We start from the raw sequence: 21,684 nt of genomic DNA on the forward strand, positions 1-21,684 counted from the left end.
CTATATCGGAGAAGTTTGTTCTTATTAAGGATTATATTGATGGGTTGCCTTTTACCGTTGCACATGATAATTTTGATGAATGTTATATGCATGTTCTTGCCGCTCCTACTTGCAATTATTATGAGAGAGGAACTACATCTCCACCTCTCTATGTTTCCAACACGATAAAATTGCAAGAAATTGCTTATACTATGCATTGGCCTTTACTTGATGTGCATGAATTGTTCTTGTATGACATGCAGATGCATAGGAAGAGAGTTAGACTCCTTCATTGCATGATATATGTTGCTTTCTGCTCATTCTAAATGCCAAATCATTGTTAATTAAAATTGGCTTTGATATACCTTGGGATCCGAGTGGATCCATTACTTGAGCACTTTATGCTAGGGAGATGACCCGGAAGTTTTAGAGAGTCATTTATTTCTGTTGAGTGCTTTTATAAAATTTAAAAACAAAAAATATAGAGAGGGACTCAAAAACTTTTTTTCACAAAAGAGAAGCGATTGGAAGTTATGCATTGGAGAAGTGAGGGTCGACCTTGAACACTTGTGTTCATGCTCATGGAAACAATGTTTAATTTTTCATGAAGATTCTCACAAAAATAATTATCCCCTTGTACAATTCCATTGTATTATAAAAATAATGAGCCAAGATTTGCCTTTAGGATGATTAGATTGCTTGTTTGGTTTGTGCGGTGCAAAAACAGAAACTTTGGCTGTAGTGCGTGATTTTAATTTTTTTACTGGAAAGTCAAACGCTTCTGAAACTTTTTGCACAATACTTCTATACAAATTGTTTATTTTATACTATTTTTTCAAAAAAATTGGAGTTACAGGAGTATGGTTGATGTTGAGATTACTACAGACTGTCCTGTTTAAGATAGATTCTGTTTTTGATGCATTGTTTTGCTAGTTTTGATCAAACTATCGATTTTATCGGTGGTATAAGCCATAGAGAAGTTATAATACAGTAGCTACAATGTAAGAATAAAATATGAATGAGTTTGCAACAGAAGTGGTGATTTGTTTTATTATACTAACGGATCTCACAAGGGTTTTGTTAAGTTTTGTGTGATTGAAGTTTTTAAGTTTTGGGTGAGATCACGATGGATGAAGGAATAAGGAGTGGCGAGAGCCTAAGGTTGGGGATGCCCGAGGCACCCCAAGGTAATATTCAAGGACTCCCAAGCAACTAAGCTTGGGGATGCCCCGGAAGGCATCCCCTCTTTCTTCTAACGATCATCTAATTTTACTTGGAGCTATATTTTATTCATCACATGATATGTGTTAATTTTGGAGCGTCGTGTGCCCTTTAATTTTTCTTTTAGTAATGCACCATGCTGGTATGAGATAGTCCTTGGTTGATTTATAGAATGCATTTTGCACTTCACTTATATCTTTTGAGTATGGCTTTATAGAATGCTTCATGTGCTTCACCTATATCATTTGAAGTTTGGATTGTTTGTTTCTCTACACATAGAAAACTGCCATTTGTAGAATGCTATTTTGCTTCACTTATATTTGTTAGAGCGTGGGCATATATTTTGTAGAAAGAATTAAGCTCTCTTTCTTCACTTATATCTATTTAGAGAGTTGACGGGAATTGGTCATTCACATGGTTAGTCATAAAATCCTACATAAAACTTATGGATCACTGAATATGATATGTTTGATTCCTTGCAATAGTTTTGCGATATAAAGATGGTGATACCAGAGCCATGCTGGTGAGTAATTGTGGATTGGTAAGAATACTTGTGTTAAAGTTTGTGATTCCCGAAGCATGCACATATGGTGAACCGTTATGTGATGAAGTCGGGGCATGATTTATTTTTTTGATTGTCTTTCTTATGAGTGGTGGTAGGGGACGAGCGATGGTCTTTTCCTACCAATCTATCCCCCTAGGAGCATGCGTGTAGTACCTTGTTTCGATAGCTAATAGACTTTTGCAATAAGTATGTGAGTTCTTTATGACTAATGTTGCGTCCATGGATTATACGCACTCTCACCCTTCTATCATTGCTAGCCTCTTTGGTACCGTGCATTGCCCTTTCTCACCTTGAGAGTCGGTGCAAACTTCGCCGGTGCATCCAAACCCCGTGATATGATACGCTCTACCACACATAAGCCTCCTTATATCTTCCTCAAAACAGCCACCATACCTACCTATCATGGCATTTTCATAGCCATTCCGAGATATATTGCGATGAAACTTCCATCATCATCATATATATGACTTGAGCGTTCATTGTCATATTGTCTTGCATGATCGTAAGATAGCTAGTATGATATTTTCATGGCTTGTCTGTTTTTTGATATCTTTGCTATGATAGATCATTGCACATCCTGGCACACTGCCAGAGGCATTCATATAGAGTCATATTAGTCTAGATATCGAGTTGTAATATTGAGTTGTAAGTAAATAAAAGTGTGATGATCATCATTATTAGAGCATTGTTCCAGAGAGGAAAGGATGATGGAGACTATGATTCCCCCACAAGTCGGGATGAGACTCCCGACGAAAAATGAAAAAATAAAAAAGGCCAAAAAAAGAGAAGGCCCAAAGAAACAAGAGAAAAAATGAGAGAAAAAGAGAGAAGGGGCAATGCTACTATCCTTTTACCACACTTGTGCTTCAGAGTAGCACCATGTTCTTCATATAGAGAGTCTCTTGAGTTATCACTTTCATATACTAGTGGGAGTTTTCATTTTAGAACTTGGCTTGTATATTCCGATTATGGGCTTCCTCAAATGCCCGAAGTCTTCATGAGAAAGCAAGTTGGATGCACACCTACTTAGTTTTCAGTTTGAGCTTTCATAAATTTATAGCTCTGGTGCATCCGTTGCATGGCAATCTCTACTCCTCGCATTGACATCAATTAATGGGAATCTCCATAGCCCGTTAATTAGCCGCGTCGATGTGAGAATTTATTCCTTTTTGTCTTCTCCACACAACCTCCACCATCATATTCTATTCCACCTATAGTGCTATATCCATGGCTCACGCTCATGTATTGCTTGAAAGTTAAAAAGGCTTGAGAACATTAAAAGTATGAAACAATTGCTTGGCTTGTCATTGGGGTTGCATGATGAAATACTTTGTGTGATGAAGGTGGAGCATAGCGAGACTATATGATTTTGTAAGGATAACTTTCTTTGGCCATGTTATGTTAAAGCATGATTTCTTTATTAATATGCTTGAAGTATTATTGTCTTAATGTCAAATGATAGACTATTGCTTTGAATCACTCATGTCTTAATATGCATGTCATGATTAGATTATATGATCAAGATTATGCTAGGTAGAATTCCACATCAAAAATTATCTTTTTTATCATTTACCTACTCGAGGACGAGCATGAATTAAGCTTGGGGATGCTGATACGTCTCTGTCGTATCTATAATTTTTGATTGTTCCATGCCAATATTCTACAACTTTTACATACTTTTGGCAACTTTTGTACTATTTTAGGGACTAACATATTGATCCAGTGCCCAGTGTCAGTTATTGTTTGTTGCACGTTTTTTGTTTCACAGAAAATCCATATCAAAGGGGGTCCAATGGGATAAAAACTTACAGAGATTTTTTTGGAATATATGTGATTTTTGGGAAAAAGAATCAACACGAGACGATGCCCGAGGGGCCCACAAGGACAGAAAGCGCGCCCCTGGTCCTTGTGGCCACTCCGTAAGACGGTCGGTGCCCTTCTTCTGGCTCAAGAAAGCTAATATTCGGATAAAAATCGTGTTAAAATTTCAGCCCAATCGGAGTTACGGAAGAAAACTGGGAGCGCAGAAACAGAAGAAAACTGAGAGAGAGAGATCCAATCTCGGAGGGGCTCCCGCCCCTCCGCCGCCATGGAAGCCAAGGACCAGAGTGGAAACCCTTCTCCCATCTAGGGGAAAGGTCAAGGAAGAAGAAGAAGAAGGGGGGCTCTCTCCCCCTCTCTCCCGGTGGCGCCGGAACGCCGCCGGGGCCATCATCGCAACGACAATCTACACCAACAACTTCACCGCCGTCATCACCAACTCTGTCCCCCTCTATGCAGCGGTGTAACACCCCTTCGCCCCGTTGTAATCCTCTACTTGAACATGGTGCTCAACGCTATATATTATTTCTCAATGATGTATGGCTATCCTATGATGTTTGAGTAGATCTGTTTTGTCCTATGGGTTAATTGATGATCATGATTGGTTTGAGTTGCATGTTTTATTATTGGTGCTGTCCTTTGATGCTCTCCGTGTCACGCAAGCATGAGGGATCCCCGCTGTAGGGTTTGCAATATGTTCATGGTTTGCTTATTGTCTGTGTTGCGTGAGTGACTGAATCACAAACACGGATAAGTGGGTCATGGCGTATGGGAATAAAGGGGACTTGATACTTTAATGCTATGGTTGGGTTTTACCTTAATGATCTTTAGTAGCTACGGATGCTTGGTAGAGTTCCAATCATAAGTGCATATGATCCAAGAAGAGAAAGTATGCTAGCTTATGCCTCTCCCTCATATAAAGTTGCAATAATGATTACCGGTCTAGTTATCGATTGCCTAGGGACAAATAACTTTCTCATGACAAAAAGCTCTCTACTAAAACTAACTTAGTTGTGTCTTTATCTAAACAGCCCCTAGTTTTTATTTACGTGCTCTTTATTATCTTGCAAACCTATCCTATAAGACCTATAAAGTACTTCTAATTTCATACTTGTTCTAGGTAAAGCGAACGTTAGGCGTGCGTAGAGTTGTATCGGTGGTCGATAGAACTTAAGGAAATATTTATTCTACTTTTAGCTCCTCGTTGGGTTCGACACTTACTTATCGAAAGAGGCTACAACTGATCCCCTATACTTGTGGGTTATCAAAGACCTGCAACCTATCATAAATAAGATCATTAAGAAAATATGTGGATGGAGGGGCAAACTTTTGAGCTATTGGCCAAAATTATCCTTCTACAAACTTGTATTGCTAGCATTCCTATGTATTTTATGTCCTTTATCAAATTTCCTAAATGGGATATTAAATCTATTACCTCACAAATAGCTCATTTGGGGGGGGGGGGGGGCAATTTAGGAGAAGATCATAAATATCATTTGCGAATTGGGGGCTTGTGTCCCAAAAGAAAAAGTATGGGGGTTTGGGTGTTCCTAGCTTGTTGGCTTCATGGACTAAATGATTCTTTTGTGGTGAGGATAAAAATTGGATTACCTTAGTAAATCACAAATATAAGACGAACAAATATAGCCTTCTTTGGGCTAAACCTAATACTGGATCCTCATTTTGGAAAGGGGTGACATGGGCTTTTGATGTTGTTTGCCCTTTCTTTAGATGGGAGTTGAGGGATGGGAAGCAGATTAGCTTTTGGCATGACACTTGGGCTGGGAACTTCACTTTAAAAACACAATTTTGCGATGTTTTTGATATTTGTCAGCAACAATCATGTTGTGTGGCTGAAGTCTGGAATGGCTGTGAGCTCAAGCTGACTTTTCGTAGATGTGTAGATCACGCCTTCCTATTTAAATGGGATGAGCTGCTTGTTGTGTTGGCTAGTCATCATATTAAGGATGAGCCTAATCATCCCATTTACTTGCCTGAGGCTTTTCCTGCTTACTTTGTTAGATCTTTTTATAACACCATCAGGGGGGGGGGGGGGGGGGGGGGTTCTACCCCCATATGGAAACACTTTTGGTCAGTTGCAGTTCCCCATCGATACCTAGTTTTTCTTGGCTGACTTATCATAACAAAATTCTTACACGCGACAGTAAACATAAGCCGGTTGACGGTCCCTCTTGTTTGCTTTGTAATGATATGGAATCGGGTCAGCATTTGTTTTTTGATTGTGTTGTGGCAAAAGAGATATGAAAAGTTGTCGCGGAAGCTTTAAATTTTCAAAAGTCTTGTAACTTGCATGATCTGTCTATGTCATGGAACAATGACAATAAGAAATCAGTGGTCGGTATCTCTTGTATAGTTGTTCTCTGAACCTTATGGGACACTCGGAATAATCTGTGTTTTCAGGGCACGGTTTGGGCAAGTGTCAAGCATCTATTGGGGAAAGCAAGCACTCTAATTCTTACTCAAACTCGATCTCAAGCGCTGTGGACAGTCATGCTGGCATTTTGCAGCCTCGTTTCATAAAAGTGAGGTGGGGGAAAACTCTTATATTAAAAAAAAAAGAGGATATGTGTGGTCCGACTGTAGATGCTCTTGGTTGCTTGTTTGATCACATTGGGTTCGGTATAGCAGGGAACAGAAATGCAGCGTGTTGGAGCTGTGCTCGGATTCGGACTGTCAAGAGACCGCGTCGCCGCGTTGCGTCGAGGGGGAGTTGGACCTCCTATACCTCGAAGCAACGAAAAGAAAAGAAGGGAACTCTTCCCTCCTATACTATAGCGGGTAGGAGTCGGACCCGATCGAGTCGGCGGAACAAATGCCCTGGAACTATATATACATACTACATACACATAGCGCATAGCGTTACAGACGCCAGCCCCCTCCCCCCTCCCACACCACCAACGCCGTACCTAGCGCACAATCAACAATCCATCTTCCGTCCCTACTCCCGGCGATCGAGATGATGCAGTACGCCATGGATCCCTACGCGGGCGCCTTTGCTCGACCTCCGCCAACCGGCTTCTTAGGCGTCGGATCCTGTGCTCGGGCCGCCAACAGGCCTGCTCGTCGACCACCGCCTCCAGGCTTGTTCGGCATCGGATCTTGCTTCCGCCCGGCTGCCGACGTGCCAGCTCGTCGACCTCCGCCTCCCGGTTTCTTCGGTGCACGCCGTCCCAGGGTGCTCCCGCCAGCGCCGTGCGAGGTACCCATGCCACCAAAGTTCTCAAAGCCCACGGCGCCGGCACCAGCGCCGGTTTCCTGCGTCGCCGCCGCCTCCACAAAGCTTCAGCGGCTGTGCCCTGACTACGCAGACGACATCGACCACAACCTCCGGTTGACAGAGAAGAACGCCGATGAGCGGCCGCTACCGGACTACCTGACGAAGGTGCAGCAGGATCGGGTGACCGAGTCAGCGCGCGCCTCCCTCGTCGGATGGATGGACAAGTTCGCCCGAGACCATGATCTCGCCGACGGCACGCTCCACCACGCCGTCGCCTACGTCGACCGGGTCCTGTCGGTGCGAGCCTTGACGACTGACAGTGGCTACGAGCTACGACTCCTGGGTGCCGCGGCCGTCTTTGTCGCCGCCAAATACGAGGACCGGAAAGCCGTGTGGAAGCTGAAGGCCGACCAGATCGCCAGGTACGGCGAGTTCGCCGCGGGCAAGGAGGTGCTCGACATGGAGCGCGAGATGGTGGAGGCGCTCGGGTACCAACTCGGCGGCCCCACGGCGCACACCTTCCTGGGCCACTTCATGAGGTACGCCGAGGGGGAGGACAAGACCAGGATCCTGCCATTGGCGACTCGCCTCGTTGATCACTCTCTGCTCAACTACACGTGCCTCCGCATCTTGCCGTCCGTCGTGGCGGCGTCCGCGATCTTCCTCGCGAGGCGGACCCTGAATCCGCCCGACGTCCTCGCGTGGAACACGGAGCTGACGGAGCTGACGGGTTACAACTGCTCGGACATGACAGCCTGCGTGCTTAATATGTTCTTCTTCTCGCGCTCGCTCATCTGTAGCCCTCCTTCTTGATCATCGAGGAGACTCACCAAGACAGAGCAGTTTTGTTACATATATCAATTGTATAATCTTGTGGAAGTTCGTTGTAATGTTCATGTATACCTGTCTGAAATTAATATGCATGTATCGTCTGTGTTTGGCATGCATGCGTGAACTTGTGATGAACACATTGTCATGGCTTTTGATTGCTGGTTCTTTTTTCCTCCAAAAATCTCAACCAATTAAACATCTAGCATTTCACCACACTATTGCAAAAAAAATAGATGATTTTCTTTGAGGGAAGGCCATCATGGTAGCTTTTGTTTATTTTCTGAAACGGGCAATTTTTTGCCTCATCCATTAATTAATCAGAAGAAAAAAAACTATTAAATTACATTGTTTTCAGACATGCACACCCATTTAATTACATAAAAACCAGAACAACAAGGATCAAACCCACACTGAACACCGGAACACATAGTGTGTAGCCCACTCAGCCGACGGCATGCCAAACACAACCTGTTCATAAAATGAGGAAGAGACAAGCACGTGAATGTAGAAACTGGGAGGCCGTGCTAGCGCGACGTGGCATCCAGGCACGGAGCCACGCCATCACATTGGCTGAGATGCTGCATCTTTTTGAGCAGAAGCCTCGTAGAAGAAAAGCAGCCGCAGAAGCTCTCACTGACACCGTAGACCGGAGCGGCCCACATATCAGTAAGCACTTGTCCAGCGTCCGGCTTCACTCAGAGGTACCATGCGAAAACTATGTTGCTGGAGTAAGGAAAAGTTTGGTAATGTTGCTCGGGAAATTGAGAAATCTCGCACCCAACTAGAAGAGTTAATGTTGATGAATGCAGATAGATGTGAGATTCGTAGACTTACAGATAGGATGAATGAGTTGCTCTATAGGGAGGAGCTCATGTGGATGCAACGCTCGTGGATTATGTGGCTTAAAGATGGCGACCGTAACACTAAATTTTTCAGTCTAAATCTGTCTGGCGGGCAAGGAAAAACAGGATAAAAAAGTTGGAAGATGTGAATGGTAATATTACTGCTGATAATGGCGAGATGGGACGCATAGCAACAAAATATTTTCAGCATATTTACACTAAGGATAATACTTTGGACGCCTCGCCTATTGTGGATCTAATTGCTCCTGTGATTGATGATGCCACTAATGTTGCCTTGTGTGCTGAATTTTCTGATAAAGGGATCTCAGACGCTTTATTCCAGATTGGCCCATTGAAGGCCCCTGGTCCTGACGGCTTCCCGGCACAATTCTTCCAGCGTAATTGGGGAACTGTAAAGGATAGTGTCATTTTGGCGGTTAAGGAATTCTTCCGGTCTGGTGTTATGCCGCCAGACGTAAATAACACTACTATTGTTTTGATTCTGAAAGTTCCTAACCCAGTTAAGATTACTGATTTCAGACCTATCAGTCTCTGTAATGTCATCTACAAAGTGGTTTCAAAGTGCATGGTTAACCGGCTCAGGCCGGTCCTTGATGGTATTATCTCTCCAACGCAAAGTGCGTTCATCCCGGGACGTATGATCACTGATAATTCTTTAATTGCGTTCGAGTGCATTCATCACATCAAGCAGGAAAAAGACCCCACAAAAAGTTTTTGTGCCTACAAATTAGATCTCTCAAAAGCTTATGATAGGGTGGATTGGGAGTACCTTAGGCAAATGATGCAAAAGCTTGGCTTCGCTCACCGTTGGGTTGATTGGATCATGTCTTGTGCGACCTCGGTGAGATACTCCGTAAAATTTAATGGAGCCATCTTGGATTCTTTTGCACCGTCGCGTGGGCTTCGGCAAGGTGATCCCTTATCTCCGTACTTGTTTCTCTTTGTGGCTGATGGTCTCTCTGCTCTATTTAACAAAGGCATTGATGATGGTGAATTATCCCCTATCAAAATTACGAGAAGAGCTCCATGTATATCTCATCTCTTGTTTGCGGATGATACTCTTTTGTTCTTCAAGGCAAATGGACAGCAAGCAAACTATGTCAAACAAATTCTTCACGTATATGGGCAAGCTACTGGACAACTTCTTAACCCTTCAAAATCTTCTATTCTCTTCGGGAGGTCTTGCCCGGCACCGGATATAGATTTGGTTAAATCTGAACTGGGGGTCACTACATCCGGTTTTGAGGAAAAATATTTGGGCTTGCCTACTCCTGATGGTAGGATGACTAAGGGGAAAATTCCAAAATTTGCAAGTGAAGCTCACTAAGCATTTGTTCTCCTTTGATGGGCACCCCACCCAAGCGGGGAAGGAAGTTTTGATAAAGTCTGTTGCTCAATCAATTCTCTCTTTTATTATGAGTGTTTTTAAGATTCCGCTGGGAGTTTGTGATGATCTAAATCGCATGGTGAGGAATTATTTTTGGGGTTCAGAAAAAGGTAAAAGGAAAACGCATTGGTATGCTTGGCATAAAATGACGAGGTCCAAAGCTCAAGGGGGGCTTGGTTTTAGAGATTTTCGTCTCCTTAATCAAGCTTTGTTGGCTAGGCAAGCTTGGCGATTGATTGTACATCCGAACAGCTTATGTGCAAGATTACTGAAAGCTAAGTACTATCCGAACGGGAGGCTTGATGATACTGTTTTCACTGGAAATCCATCACCAACTTGGCAAGCTGTTTGTCATGGTCTTGAACTCTTGAAAAAGGGTTTGGTTTGGAGGATTGCAAATGGGCAAAATGTAAGGATCTGGCGTGATCGTTGGCTGGTTCGTGGTGCCACAGGTTCTTTGCTTTCTCAAAGGGGAAGATGTCGTTATAAATGGGTGTCAGAATTACTTGATCATAATGGTAATTGGGACTTGACCCGTTTGAATCAGTTTTTCTTGTCGGTGGATGTCCAAGCTATTTGTCATATACGTCCATCTCCGCGGTTTGGGGAAGATTTCATTGCTTGGGAACCAGAGAAGAATGGCCAATTTACAGTACGGAGTGCGTACTGGCTAGCTACGGGTGAGCTCTATGATCCTTCTTTAGCTTCCACAAGCAACGCCCATGACGGGCATAGGGATGTTTGGAGCCTAATTTGGTCATGCCCAGCCCCACCTAAAGTTCTTTCTTTTGCTTGGCATGCTGCGACGAATTCTTTGACAACATGGAAAAATAAACAACGGAGGACTTTGGAGACTCGGGGTACATGCCCAGTTTGTGGGAGAGAGGATGAAGACATTTTTCATGTCTTATGTGCTTGTTATAATGCACGTCAGTTGTGGCGAGCTATGTTTCAAGTTTGGGCCCTTCCTGATGTTACCACAATTATGCGCCATGATGATTGGTTATTGCAGCTTACTTGTGATGTAGATAAGGCTATGCGAGTTCGTGTACCGATACTTTTTTGGAGACTATGGCATATCAGAAATGAGTTAGTGCATGACAAGCCGGCACCACCTACTGATGTTTCAGTCAGATTTTTATCAAGTTATCTTGATTCACTAACTTCACTCAACATGGATCCGAATGCAGATTTTGTGAAAGGAAAGATGGTGGCCAACCCCTGTTACCCATTGGTGCAGCACACATGCAATGATAATGTACTTGTGCCTAAAACATTCTGGATCCCTCTGGTCCTTGGGCGTGTTAAGCTTAATACGGATGGTTCGGTCCTCAATGGAATTGCGGGGACGGGTATGCTTCTTCAGGATCACCTTGGCGTTATTATTTTCAGCTCATGCAGATTTCTGGGAGGAAGTGAGGATGTTTTGGAAACAGAAATTCTTGCGCTGCGGGAAGGGATTTCATTGGCTTTGCAGTGGAGTAATTTATCCATTGACGTTGAATCAGACTGTTTGGAGGCGGTGGCTATGGTGAAGAGTAGTGAAACAAATCTATCAAAATATTTTTTTTATTATCAGATAGATCAAGCAAAGTATGGAGGAACGTAACTCTTCTATTACTCATATACGTCGTAGTGGCAATAGTGCTAGTCATTCCATGGCAAACTTTGGTAGGGCTAATGGCCGAACTATGGTTTGGCTAGGGTCCGGCCCAGTGGAAGTCCTTAATGTTGCTTTACGAGATTGTACTTCCTAATTTTTGAGTAATAAAGAGTTATTTCGCAAAAAAAAACTCTCACTGACACCGTAGACCGGAGTGGCCCACATGTCAGTAAGCACTTGTCCAGCGTCCGGCTTCATCCAACCAGATAAGCTAGCTATGTTTCCCTCGTCTCCCCTCCACTGCTTCTCCCCCTCGACGGAGGACGGACAATCACAGAAAACGAAACACAGGCATCCATGGAGGTGGTGGGAGGGGTATCGCTGAGGCCGGCGCGGCTCCGGCACCTGACGCCCGGGGAGGCCAGCGCGGGCTCCTTCCTGCCGCGGAGGCTGCAGCTGGCACGGACCGCCGCGAGGCCAGCGAGGCGCGCGCTGGTGGTGGAGGCCCGCGGGGGCAGGGGCTGGTCGGACCGGCAGTCCCAGCAGCAGCGGCGCATGCCGCAGCTCCCCAAGATCGAGGACGACGGCAACCCCCGCTTCGTCATCTTCATCCGCACCGCCAATGTATATTCTTCCTCGATCGTATGTATGTACGTATATTATTACTTCCTTGTTGGTGAGTCAAGAAAGCCACCCGTGTTCCCCGCATGCAGGTGTACTTCTGGTACCCGCTCAACATCGTCACCGGCGGCACCACCGCCAAGATCATGCTCGCCGCCAAGGACAACTTCCTCGGCAAGTACATCTACAAGGACACCCTCGCCCGGAACCTCGCCACCGTCATTTACAAAGTATAAACCATCCATCATATGCTGTTTTCTTTCCGCATGCACTAGGAATCTAGCTAGCCGCTCGCGCCGTGTAGAAGCTGAGCGTTTTGTGTGTGTGCGTGGTGTGTGAAGGACGAGGACGACATAATCGACTTGGCGAAGGAGCAGTTCCGCGTGCTCAAGGGCGAAACCGAGTTCCGGTACGGCTACAAGATCGTGGTAATTCTCTCATCCTCGGCTGCGGAAGGGCGCGTCGTTTCGATAATGATATGCTCTGGTAGTACGTACGTACTAGCCTTTCATTCAAGGATCAAAATGGAGGTTGCGGTTTATATACTTGTTGTCGTCTGGCTGAGCAGGAGAAGGGGAACCTGAGGTCTGCACTGGCGACAAGCAACGTGCTCGAGGTACGTTTTCTCTCTAATGCTCTTCTACTCATCGCACAAATTAGGTAAGCCCTTGCATTTTTGCACTTGCTTTGATTTTGCCAACCCATTTGTATACTTTTTTGGCAAATTCTGATACATCTCTATTCCAAATGCATGCGTGCGGGCAGACCATGAGCAAACCAGGAAAATTAGATTGCCCAAGCTTTGCACATTAACTGGCATGCGCCATTTTTTTTGGTCATGAACATCCATTGGTAGGGTATAAATATGTGATATGAAACGACACACCAGATATAGAACCCCACCACCTTGGGAGATTTGTCATAAGCCAACACTCGCCATGTTTTACTTAAAAAAAACGAACTCTGTTGCTCCTCTTTGCTATCTAAACTATCATGAACTATGAGTACATAGTGAATCTCAAAACAAAAATGAATGTCGAAAATCTCTATTGCAGAAGAGCTCAGCTCCCAATGAAAGAACATATTTCTTCTTCATCAGGATGGTAGGAAATGAATGTGTTGTGCACTAACAGCAAGAACATCATTTTTCTTCTTCATCTCAGCTCCCAAAGAAAGAAGAGCTCAAAAGTGTCGTTGACAAGGTGAGGGACTTCTTTGGTGAGGTAACCTCCGGTGCCAAAGAATCCTTTGCGCAGATAACAGGATCTGCCAGCGCAGCAGAGGCCGAAGCAGAAGCAAAAGCAGAAGACGAGAGGCCCCGCTCCAAGAGACGAGGAAGCAAGAGGAAAGGGAAGCAGCAGAAGCCCAAGCAAGGGTTCAGTAAGTAGAGACAATAACACATGTTAAATCTCACCCCAACTACTCGTTCCCCACTTTATAATCAAATCATCACACACAAAATTTCTTTTATCCCTGCAGAGCCCGAGAGCTGATTGGAAGCGTGGATCCAGTGGACCGCCGGCTGTACTTTTCCCAGAGCTGCTCTGTAGCACACCTGAGGCTTTTGAGTTTTGCAGCACACAATGTGTAACCTCCCTGTGGGTAACAACAAACTTTGTTCATTTCTCACAGAATATATATGATGTTAGGCAGCCCCGCGAAATCTTATAAATGAGCCAATTGATGTACTTACAGAACGGCAAAGATCACAGCTGTATATTGAATTTCAATCTTTGCAAGAGTTAACAGTTGTTGTATAGCGCGCATGGATGGGTATCACCTTATATGAGGTGGTATCTGAATTCAGTTGGAAATGTATTATGTGACAACACATGGAAATCATTGCTATATAGTACTTCCTCCGTCCAAAAATAAGTGCCAACTTTGTACGACACTTATTTTGGGACGGAGGGAGTATATGTCAAATATGCCAAGCAAATAAATTCACAACTAAAGCACAGATGATAAGGCTTGGAATGAATAAACAGGTTCATCACAGAAGAAAGATCCTTCAGCCTGATCTTCTGGGATATGAGTTCATAGTAATTCATACAAGACTTCCTCCTCCGCACGCTCAACAAAGCCAGGCACTGGTCATATACTCTAGGAGGCTAGCTGGAATAGGTCCAACAACCGGGCACAACCTTTGCTGGGCCAGAGCTCCCCAACAAGAACAGCAACTTTTACAGATCAATGACTCGGGATAGCTTCTGGATGCGGTTTAGCAAGAAGTCCCCTTGCTTGATGGTCGACTGGTAGAAAGCATTCCTCTCATCAGGCCGGTTTGTCTCCAGAACACCAGCGACCTTGTCAATCTTGCAGTGAAGCTTCCCAGCTGCAATAAAGCGAGAAAGTTCCCTACAACAAATGAAAGACAAAACATATGAATATGACAGCAGAAACTTCCCTACAACAAATGAAAGACAAAAAATATCAATACAACAGCAGAAACGAAAACGGGATGTATGTAAGGTGGATAGGAATGGACATAAAATTAGGCGGTTGTTTCACATCACTTACTGGTCTATGAAATCAACAGTCACACCAAATGCAGAAGCCATAGCTTCCATCGTCACACTCTTGTATGACTCCAAAAACTGTGAGTAGACAACAGTGCGCACTTCCCTCATGTAGTAGCGGAAATGAGGTTGAAGATAACGGTCTAACTTGATCTGTTCCGTCAAGCCAGCTGAAAATAATTATTTGACCAGGTATTAATACAAGCACATACAAATACGTTGCAGCTAAAAAACAATAATCACAAGACTGAACTGGAATATATATCTAGACTTACAGAATGCAACAAAAAATGACTTGTACTGGCAATTGTACAGAGAGTTGAGAAACTCTGAGAGGTGTGGTACTTTGCTAATCACTGCAAGGATTTCTGGTGCATCCACCACCTGGAAAGTTCCTTTTGTTAGAGATAACTATGACAAGAAAACATAACAGACGGAGCCATGTTGAAATACCTTTTGTTTTAGAGATACACGATCCAATGAGATGATACTTGTGAGGACTGTATAGAAGATGAAAGTGTCATATGGAAACAACTCATAGGTTGTGAAAGTTGAGATGGAGTCCAAAAACAGGCTGGTAGCTTTCTTGAAGTTTCTGGTTGCCATGCAGTATAAGCCTTCGTACACTTTCAATCTGTTCTTTCTCTCCCAGTCACCTCCCTCCTCAAACAACCTAAAATCAGTAGAGTAAGTGGTCAAATACCATCACTCTGGTGTTCCAAATAGCAGAATGGAACTCTACAGATGGATCAAGGGCTTACTTCTTTGCCTTATCAATGGATTTTGAGATGAGATCAAAATCCATGTAGAAAAGGCCAATTTGCAAAGTGTAGAACACAAGATCCATCTTCTGGCCAATGGCTACAGTTTTTCCTTCAGTAACTTTAAGTTGTTCCAGTGCTTTTTCCTACAACATTGATTTCAGATAATGTAAACAGCTATATTTAGAACTTGTACTTTGTTAACCAGGCCTCAGATATTATATTTTACAAGTAAACAAGTTCATACCTTCTCGCCAACCTTTACAAAGTACAAGGACTTGGCAAGATGGGCTTCACGCACTTCACTCTCGCCCAAATTCTCTTCAGCATCAGCAATTCTTCATACACAAAATAAAGTTTAGTTTAAAGGAACCAAATTGGTACTTATCAAACTTTACACCAGTGGAAACATTAGATACAGAATAACTGGGAAGAGCATCATGGATAATAAGAAACCAGCATAATTCCACTGAAACCAACGTGTTTTTCATGATTCGCTTCAGGAATACCCTGTGTACAATTCAAGATAACAAATAACAAATTATTTCCTTCATCCATCTCATCCAGAACATCGTATTCCATAGAAACTCCACTTACTCCTTAACAATGACTATTCAGCCTAAATCCCAAGCAATTTCACAATTATTTTTCCCCAGAGTTGTAAGGTTCTACCCTCTCGAGGTCTGGTGGTCAGTACTTCACACAGAGAGGGCTTGCACACAAGGCGCCGAACCATTGTGCCCTGCCTGACTGGTGGCCCGACGCGCACCACGGTGTTCCCAAGCTTCCCCGCAAAGGATTCGACAGCGCGGTTCTGCTCATCATATGGATGCTTTGGCTGGAGCGGAGCACCAGAGTATTCCATGCATCACCTTAGCTCGGCAGCCCAGCTGATTTGCAAGATCAAAGCTGAAGGTGAGCTCTGAATCAAAGCCGGAGCGAAAGGGTTTGCTTAGCATAGGGAGATAGCCTTGTACTAATCCTCTTAGGATTGTCTTCCCGGCAGCCCTAGATAGAAAGCCCCCTGCCGTTGTACAAGTCCCCATGGGTGACAAAACTCTGTAAATTCTCTTCTAATATATTGACAATCATAGCTTTTGCATGTTCGCAAAAAAAAAAGATTATACCCTTCCTTAATACTCAAATTACTCTTCTCAATGCTCAATTTTGCATTCTGAAAGAACTAGTTTCCTAATACTGATAATGGACACAGTTCTGACAGAAATACAGAACACAAACAGGCACAGTTCTCATACAAAATTAGGGAATACTCCCATTTGCTTCGTGGCCTTTGGAGGAGGGTAAACATTATAAGCAGTCTGCTATAAGACTCACTTCCTGCGTCCAAAACACGGAGTGCTAATTCATACATGGCCATCGCAAAGCAATTTACTGACAAGATCTATCGTCTACTTTTGACCACGTCTAGAACCCGTAGCACTAGGCTGGGCTCTACAAAAGAAAGTAAGCAGAACGAGAGGACAAACCCACTCACTTCTCATCGAGCTTGCGGATCTCCTCGTCGATCCTGGCGCGCATCTCGGAGAGCAGCACGGCATCCGGCTCCAGCACGCCCGCGGCGGCCAGCGACTCGAACAGTGGCGCCATGTCTGGCAATCAACCCCACGGCAAAAGACAGATCAGTTTAGCTGGCACACTGGATGAGCGGCGAGGGGGGCGGGACGGTGCGGTGCGGTACCATCGGATTTGACGGCCGAGAGGACGTCGGAGCGGAGGTCGACCTTGGAGAGGTCGTCGACGTCGGGGTGGGAGAGCAGGAAGAGCTTGTGGGCAAGCACCAGGTGCTTCTCCTGCTTCCCATCGTCGCCGCTTGTGCTTCCGCCGCCACCGCCGCCACCGCCGCCACCGCCGCCGCCGTCCATCTCGTCGCCGCTCGTTTGGGTTGGGGGCACTTCCGTCCGGTTGGTTCGCTTGGATCGCACGGCGTCGGGAGTTTCTCACAGGCCGTGGGTTAGTGGGGTTCGCTTGGTTCGCTTGGATCGCACGGCGTTAGGGGTTGGGCTTGTCCTTTTTGCAGGGGTTGGGCTTGGGCTTGTCGTTATAGGCGAAAGGGATAGATTCTGGGATGTGGCCCATTAGCTAGATTCTTTTTAGCCCGGCCCATTAACCTTAAAAAAAGTTACATTCTTTTAGCCGGCTTAGTCAAAAAAAAATTTAGCTGAAAGGCAGCGATCTCTGCCTTATATTCAAGGCGGCTGCTAGGAATCAGGCGGATGATTTCCTATAGAAAAATCATCTGCCTAATTAGTCGTCCGATCTGGCGCGCTGGTGGTCGTTGATCGCCGCAACACATCCCTTGTCTGTTCTTCTGTTCTTCTCTTGACTCCCATCCACACCACGCCTTCTCTGTAGAGAAACCAGCGGCGACTCTGAGAACTGATGCACCCCACAGTGGCACTTGTGTCAGTGACCTCGCAGCACTGGTGTCGCCGGCGAGCTGCAGCTCCAAGAGCCACCGGCGACTGTCGCATCACAACACCGGGAGCCACTGGGTGCTGCTCCATGGCGACACTGAGCACGGCAAAATGCTTCAACCCAGCACTGCCGACAGCCCAGCGAAGCTCCATTGCAGCCCCGGTGACCTCGGCGGCGCTCCATTGCAGCCCCGGCAACCCCGACAACGCTTCAACGCAGCACCAGCGACACTCTGCGAAGCTCCATTGTAGCCCCGGCGACCTTGGCGGCGCTTCAACGCAGCACGGGCGACACCCTGCGAAGCTCCATTGTAGCCCCGGCGACCTCGGCGGCGCTTCAACGCAGCACGGGCGACACCCTGCGAAGCTCCATTGTATCCCCGGCGATCTCGGCGGCGCTTCAATGCAGCACCGGCGACGCTCAACAAAGCTTCATTACAATCCCCGCGAGCTCGGCGGTGCTTCAACGCAGCACCGGCGACGCTCCGCAAAGCTCCATTGCATTTACGGCGACCTCGACGGCGCTTCAACGCAGCATCGGTGATGCTCCGCGAAGCTCCATTGCAGCCCCGGCGACCTCAACGACGCTTCAATGCAGCACCGTCGACGCTCCTCGAAGCTCCATTGCAGTCCCCGCCACCTCGGCGGTGCTTCAACGCAGCACCGGCGGCGCTCCGCGAAGCTCCATTGCATTCCCGGCAACCTCAGCGGCGCTTCAACGCAGCACGGGCGACGCTCTGCAAAGCTCCATTGCAGTCCCGGCGAGCTCGGCGGCGCTTCAACGCAGCACCGTGGACGCTCCGCGAAGCTCCATTGCAGTCCCGGCCACTTCGGTGGCGCTCCATTTCATCCACGATGAAGCTTCATTTACCCCGGCGCTCCGTTGCATCCCCGACTGGCTTCTAGGAATCAGAATGCTGCACCATTGGAGGCTCGCACCGGAATGTAGTACAGGGGCTGGCCGGCCGCAGCGGTGGCGTTGCTGCATAGACCAGCAGGGTTGGAAACCGGCGCCCGCTCCTGTGAGGATGAGTGGCTTTGCTTGTATGGTGCTGCGAAGCAGAGATGAGGCATGTTGCGAGCATCGACGGCGTGGTGGCTGCAATAGGAGAGGGGCCGCCGCGAGCCTCCAATGCCTCTCGCCGGATGTGGCGGAGAAAAAAATCCGGCGAGACTCATCAGGGTCGCCCGTGGGTCGTGGGAGGATAAGTAAGGAAGGAAGGGTGCGGTCCAGCAAACGAAAAGAGATGCGGCATGTGAGGCTAGGGCTGGCTTGTTGACCGAGCGCGAGATGCATCAACGTGGGTGGGCCATGGACGTGCGGCGCGCATACGACCAGGCTGATTTCTTCCAGAAATCATTCGGATGAATTTAAGTGTTTCCCTATATTCAAACGGCCGATGGGGCCAACAGTTACATGGGCTCCGAAAAGGGATAGGAGAGCGCAGCTAAAAAACAAGTACCACACAAAGTAAATGCGACAACGAAACGGCCATTACCAAACACAGAGCAATGAAACAGCAAACCAGAGAGAAAGAAAGCAACAAGAGGAAGCAGAAAAAAGAGCAAATATTAGACGGCAAATTGGTTGGCCAAGTGGAGCATTGAAGCTTTTTCCTCTTCTCTAACTGTTTTGCAAGTCCAAGGCATTAGTAGTTTAGCAATCTCTTGGGAAAGGATAGCAGCAGGCTTTGTATGAGCATTGAATACCTGTCTATTCTGCGCATGCCAAAGCTTAGAAGCGCAATAAGAAAATATGACATGCCAAGCTAAGAGATCGGTAGAGACACTGACTTCCTACACAAAATCATTCTGTTTGTTGTCGCTGCCCTTTGACTATTACCAATTTCATGCCAAATTTACTAAGCAGCTCTGCAACGAAGAATGATGTGGTCAATTGACTCAATAGCGGGACAACACTCGCATGATGGATCTTGAGTCCAACATTTCTTAGTCATATTGTCTTCCGAGTTCAGTCGTGAGTCATATAGTAGATATGATCAACATAGAGATGTTCGCCATTGATGACTACCCCATCTCACGCCATGATCGGACATGGGTTGGTTAATTTGGATCATGTATCACTTAGATGAACTTGAGGGATGTTTATTTAAGTGGGAGTTCATTAGTAATTTGATTAATTGAACTTAATTTATCATGAGCTTAGTCTTGATAGTTTTGCATATCTATGTTGTAGTATATACATAAACACTATTCTGATCACGGGATCCGAATAATATTCTGATCACAACCTGAACTTCCAGGGTAACGAGCATGAACTTCCCTGTGTACGAACCCGAACTTCTGGCTATCTTCGCAACCGTGGCTTCCCCCGCGAATTATTCCGGTCGGTAGTGTTGTCTGGGATGTGACTGTAATCCTGTAAATGCATCTAGTGCCACCCCTAGTTGGTTTTGGAGTACTGACGACAAACCTGGTTGAGAGACTAATGTGTTTGTGAGAATTGTAGGATAACACAGGTAGAAGTCCCTCATTGATTCGATTTTCCTACCAAAGATGATCCCTAAAAATGTATGAAGACATTGAAGTCAAAGGTGGTATGTGAAGACATTCACATTGAAGACTATGACAAGAGAAGACATCGCGTGAAGACTATGGAGCGCGAAGACTTAGTTGTTTCGTCGTTCTTTTTCTTCTTTGTTGAGTCATAGAAACCACCGTACTGTTAAGTGGGGTCCAAGAGAACCAGTCAGAATGACTAAAGTGATGCTTAACCAAAATCCTATGTCTTCGAGTGAAGACTATGAGAGCAAATCTTATTCAGAGTTGGATAAGTTAGCTTTGCTTGTAGTCCAAACAAAGTTGCCGTGTGTGTTTGAAATCTGACCGTTGGAACACGTGTCAGTTCCTTAGTGACCCAGGGTCATTTCGGACAAATCAGGTCGGGTTGCCTAGTGGCTATAAATAGCCCACCCCCTACAACCATAAATGGTTGGCTGCTCAGAGTTAGTGTACGGCTTTTGTCGTTTGAGAGCAACCCACCTCGAAGCCCTTGAGAGAGAATACCTTGCGAGGATAAAGCCCTAAACACCCAGAGCCAAAGAGTGTTAGGCATCACTTAAGTCTTCCTGTCTGTGTGATCTGAAGACTTATTACACTTGAGGACTGTGAATCCTCCAGCCGGTTAGGCGTCATGTTTTGAGCATCTAAGAGTCATTGTGGATCGCCGGTGAACGAAGTCTGTGAAGGTTTGGAAGTCTGCCTTGAAGACTTACCAGAGTGATTGGGCGAGGACTGGGTGTCCTTAGCTTAAGGGGAATAAGGTGAAGACACGGTCTTCTGAGTTGAATCTCAGCCTCCCTAACCAGACGTACAGTTGTCACAACAATTGGAACTGGTCCAACAAATCATTGTCTTCAACGAGTCACTGGTTTTATCCTTCCCACCCCTTTATTTACTGTTGGCACTGGTGAAGTCATTGTATGATTGCATTATCTTTTGTCTTCACTGAGTGACTGCTTGTTCTGATTGGCTTCATACTATCTTCCTACCTGATCTATACTGCCTAGCTGCTATTAGTCATTGTGCTTTCACTTCATTGAATATTTGACTATGGCTTGCTTAGTGTAGTCTACCTTCCGCTGCATGGTAATAGGTTTATTTCTATCGTTTGTCTTTGAAACTTCCATGTTTTGAAGACTTTCATAAAAATCGCCTATTCACCCCCCTCTAGTCGATCACTAGCACTTTCAATTGGTATCAGAGCAAGGTACTCCCTTGTTCTGTGTGATTCGGTTTAACCACCTAGAGTTTTAGCTATGTCGACTGCAGGGATAATCAAAGTCTCCGTTGTGTGCCCAGTCCTCGATGGAACTGAAT

The 21,684-nt window shown here is 45.6% G+C and overlaps 3 protein-coding genes across 3 annotated transcripts; 2 read left to right on the forward strand and 1 right to left on the reverse strand.

Moving 5' to 3' along the window:
- The first annotated feature begins 6,489 nt into the window (after window positions 1–6,489).
- On the forward strand, window positions 6,490–7,818 carry LOC123130655 (cyclin-F2-2-like). The gene has a single exon (XM_044550488.1). The coding sequence runs from the start codon at window positions 6,564–6,566 to the stop codon at window positions 7,635–7,637; it is 1,074 nt and encodes a 357-aa protein (XP_044406423.1). The 5' UTR covers window positions 6,490–6,563; the 3' UTR covers window positions 7,638–7,818.
- A 3,981-nt stretch (window positions 7,819–11,799) lies between these two features.
- On the forward strand, window positions 11,800–13,886 carry LOC123127612 (protein HHL1, chloroplastic). The gene is made up of 6 exons (XM_044547366.1): window positions 11,800–12,132; window positions 12,222–12,359; window positions 12,471–12,557; window positions 12,698–12,745; window positions 13,293–13,509; window positions 13,609–13,886. Exons 1-6 carry the CDS (start codon window positions 11,866–11,868, stop codon window positions 13,620–13,622), a joined length of 771 nt encoding a protein of 256 aa, XP_044403301.1. The 5' UTR covers window positions 11,800–11,865; the 3' UTR covers window positions 13,623–13,886.
- A 182-nt stretch (window positions 13,887–14,068) lies between these two features.
- On the reverse strand, window positions 14,069–17,427 carry LOC123127611 (26S proteasome non-ATPase regulatory subunit 6). Its single transcript, XM_044547364.1, has 8 exons — window positions 17,109–17,427; window positions 16,905–17,019; window positions 15,657–15,747; window positions 15,410–15,555; window positions 15,102–15,321; window positions 14,924–15,032; window positions 14,650–14,818; window positions 14,069–14,487 (listed from the first exon to the last, which is right to left on the reverse strand). Exons 1-8 carry the CDS (start codon window positions 17,290–17,292, stop codon window positions 14,313–14,315), a joined length of 1,209 nt encoding a protein of 402 aa, XP_044403299.1. The 5' UTR covers window positions 17,293–17,427; the 3' UTR covers window positions 14,069–14,312.
- Between the last annotated feature and the right edge of the window lie 4,257 nt (window positions 17,428–21,684).

The sequence above is a fragment of the Triticum aestivum genome, chromosome 6A (genome assembly GCF_018294505.1).
Source record: "Triticum aestivum cultivar Chinese Spring chromosome 6A, IWGSC CS RefSeq v2.1, whole genome shotgun sequence".
In the NCBI taxonomy this organism is placed as follows: Eukaryota; Viridiplantae; Streptophyta; class Magnoliopsida; order Poales; family Poaceae; genus Triticum; species Triticum aestivum.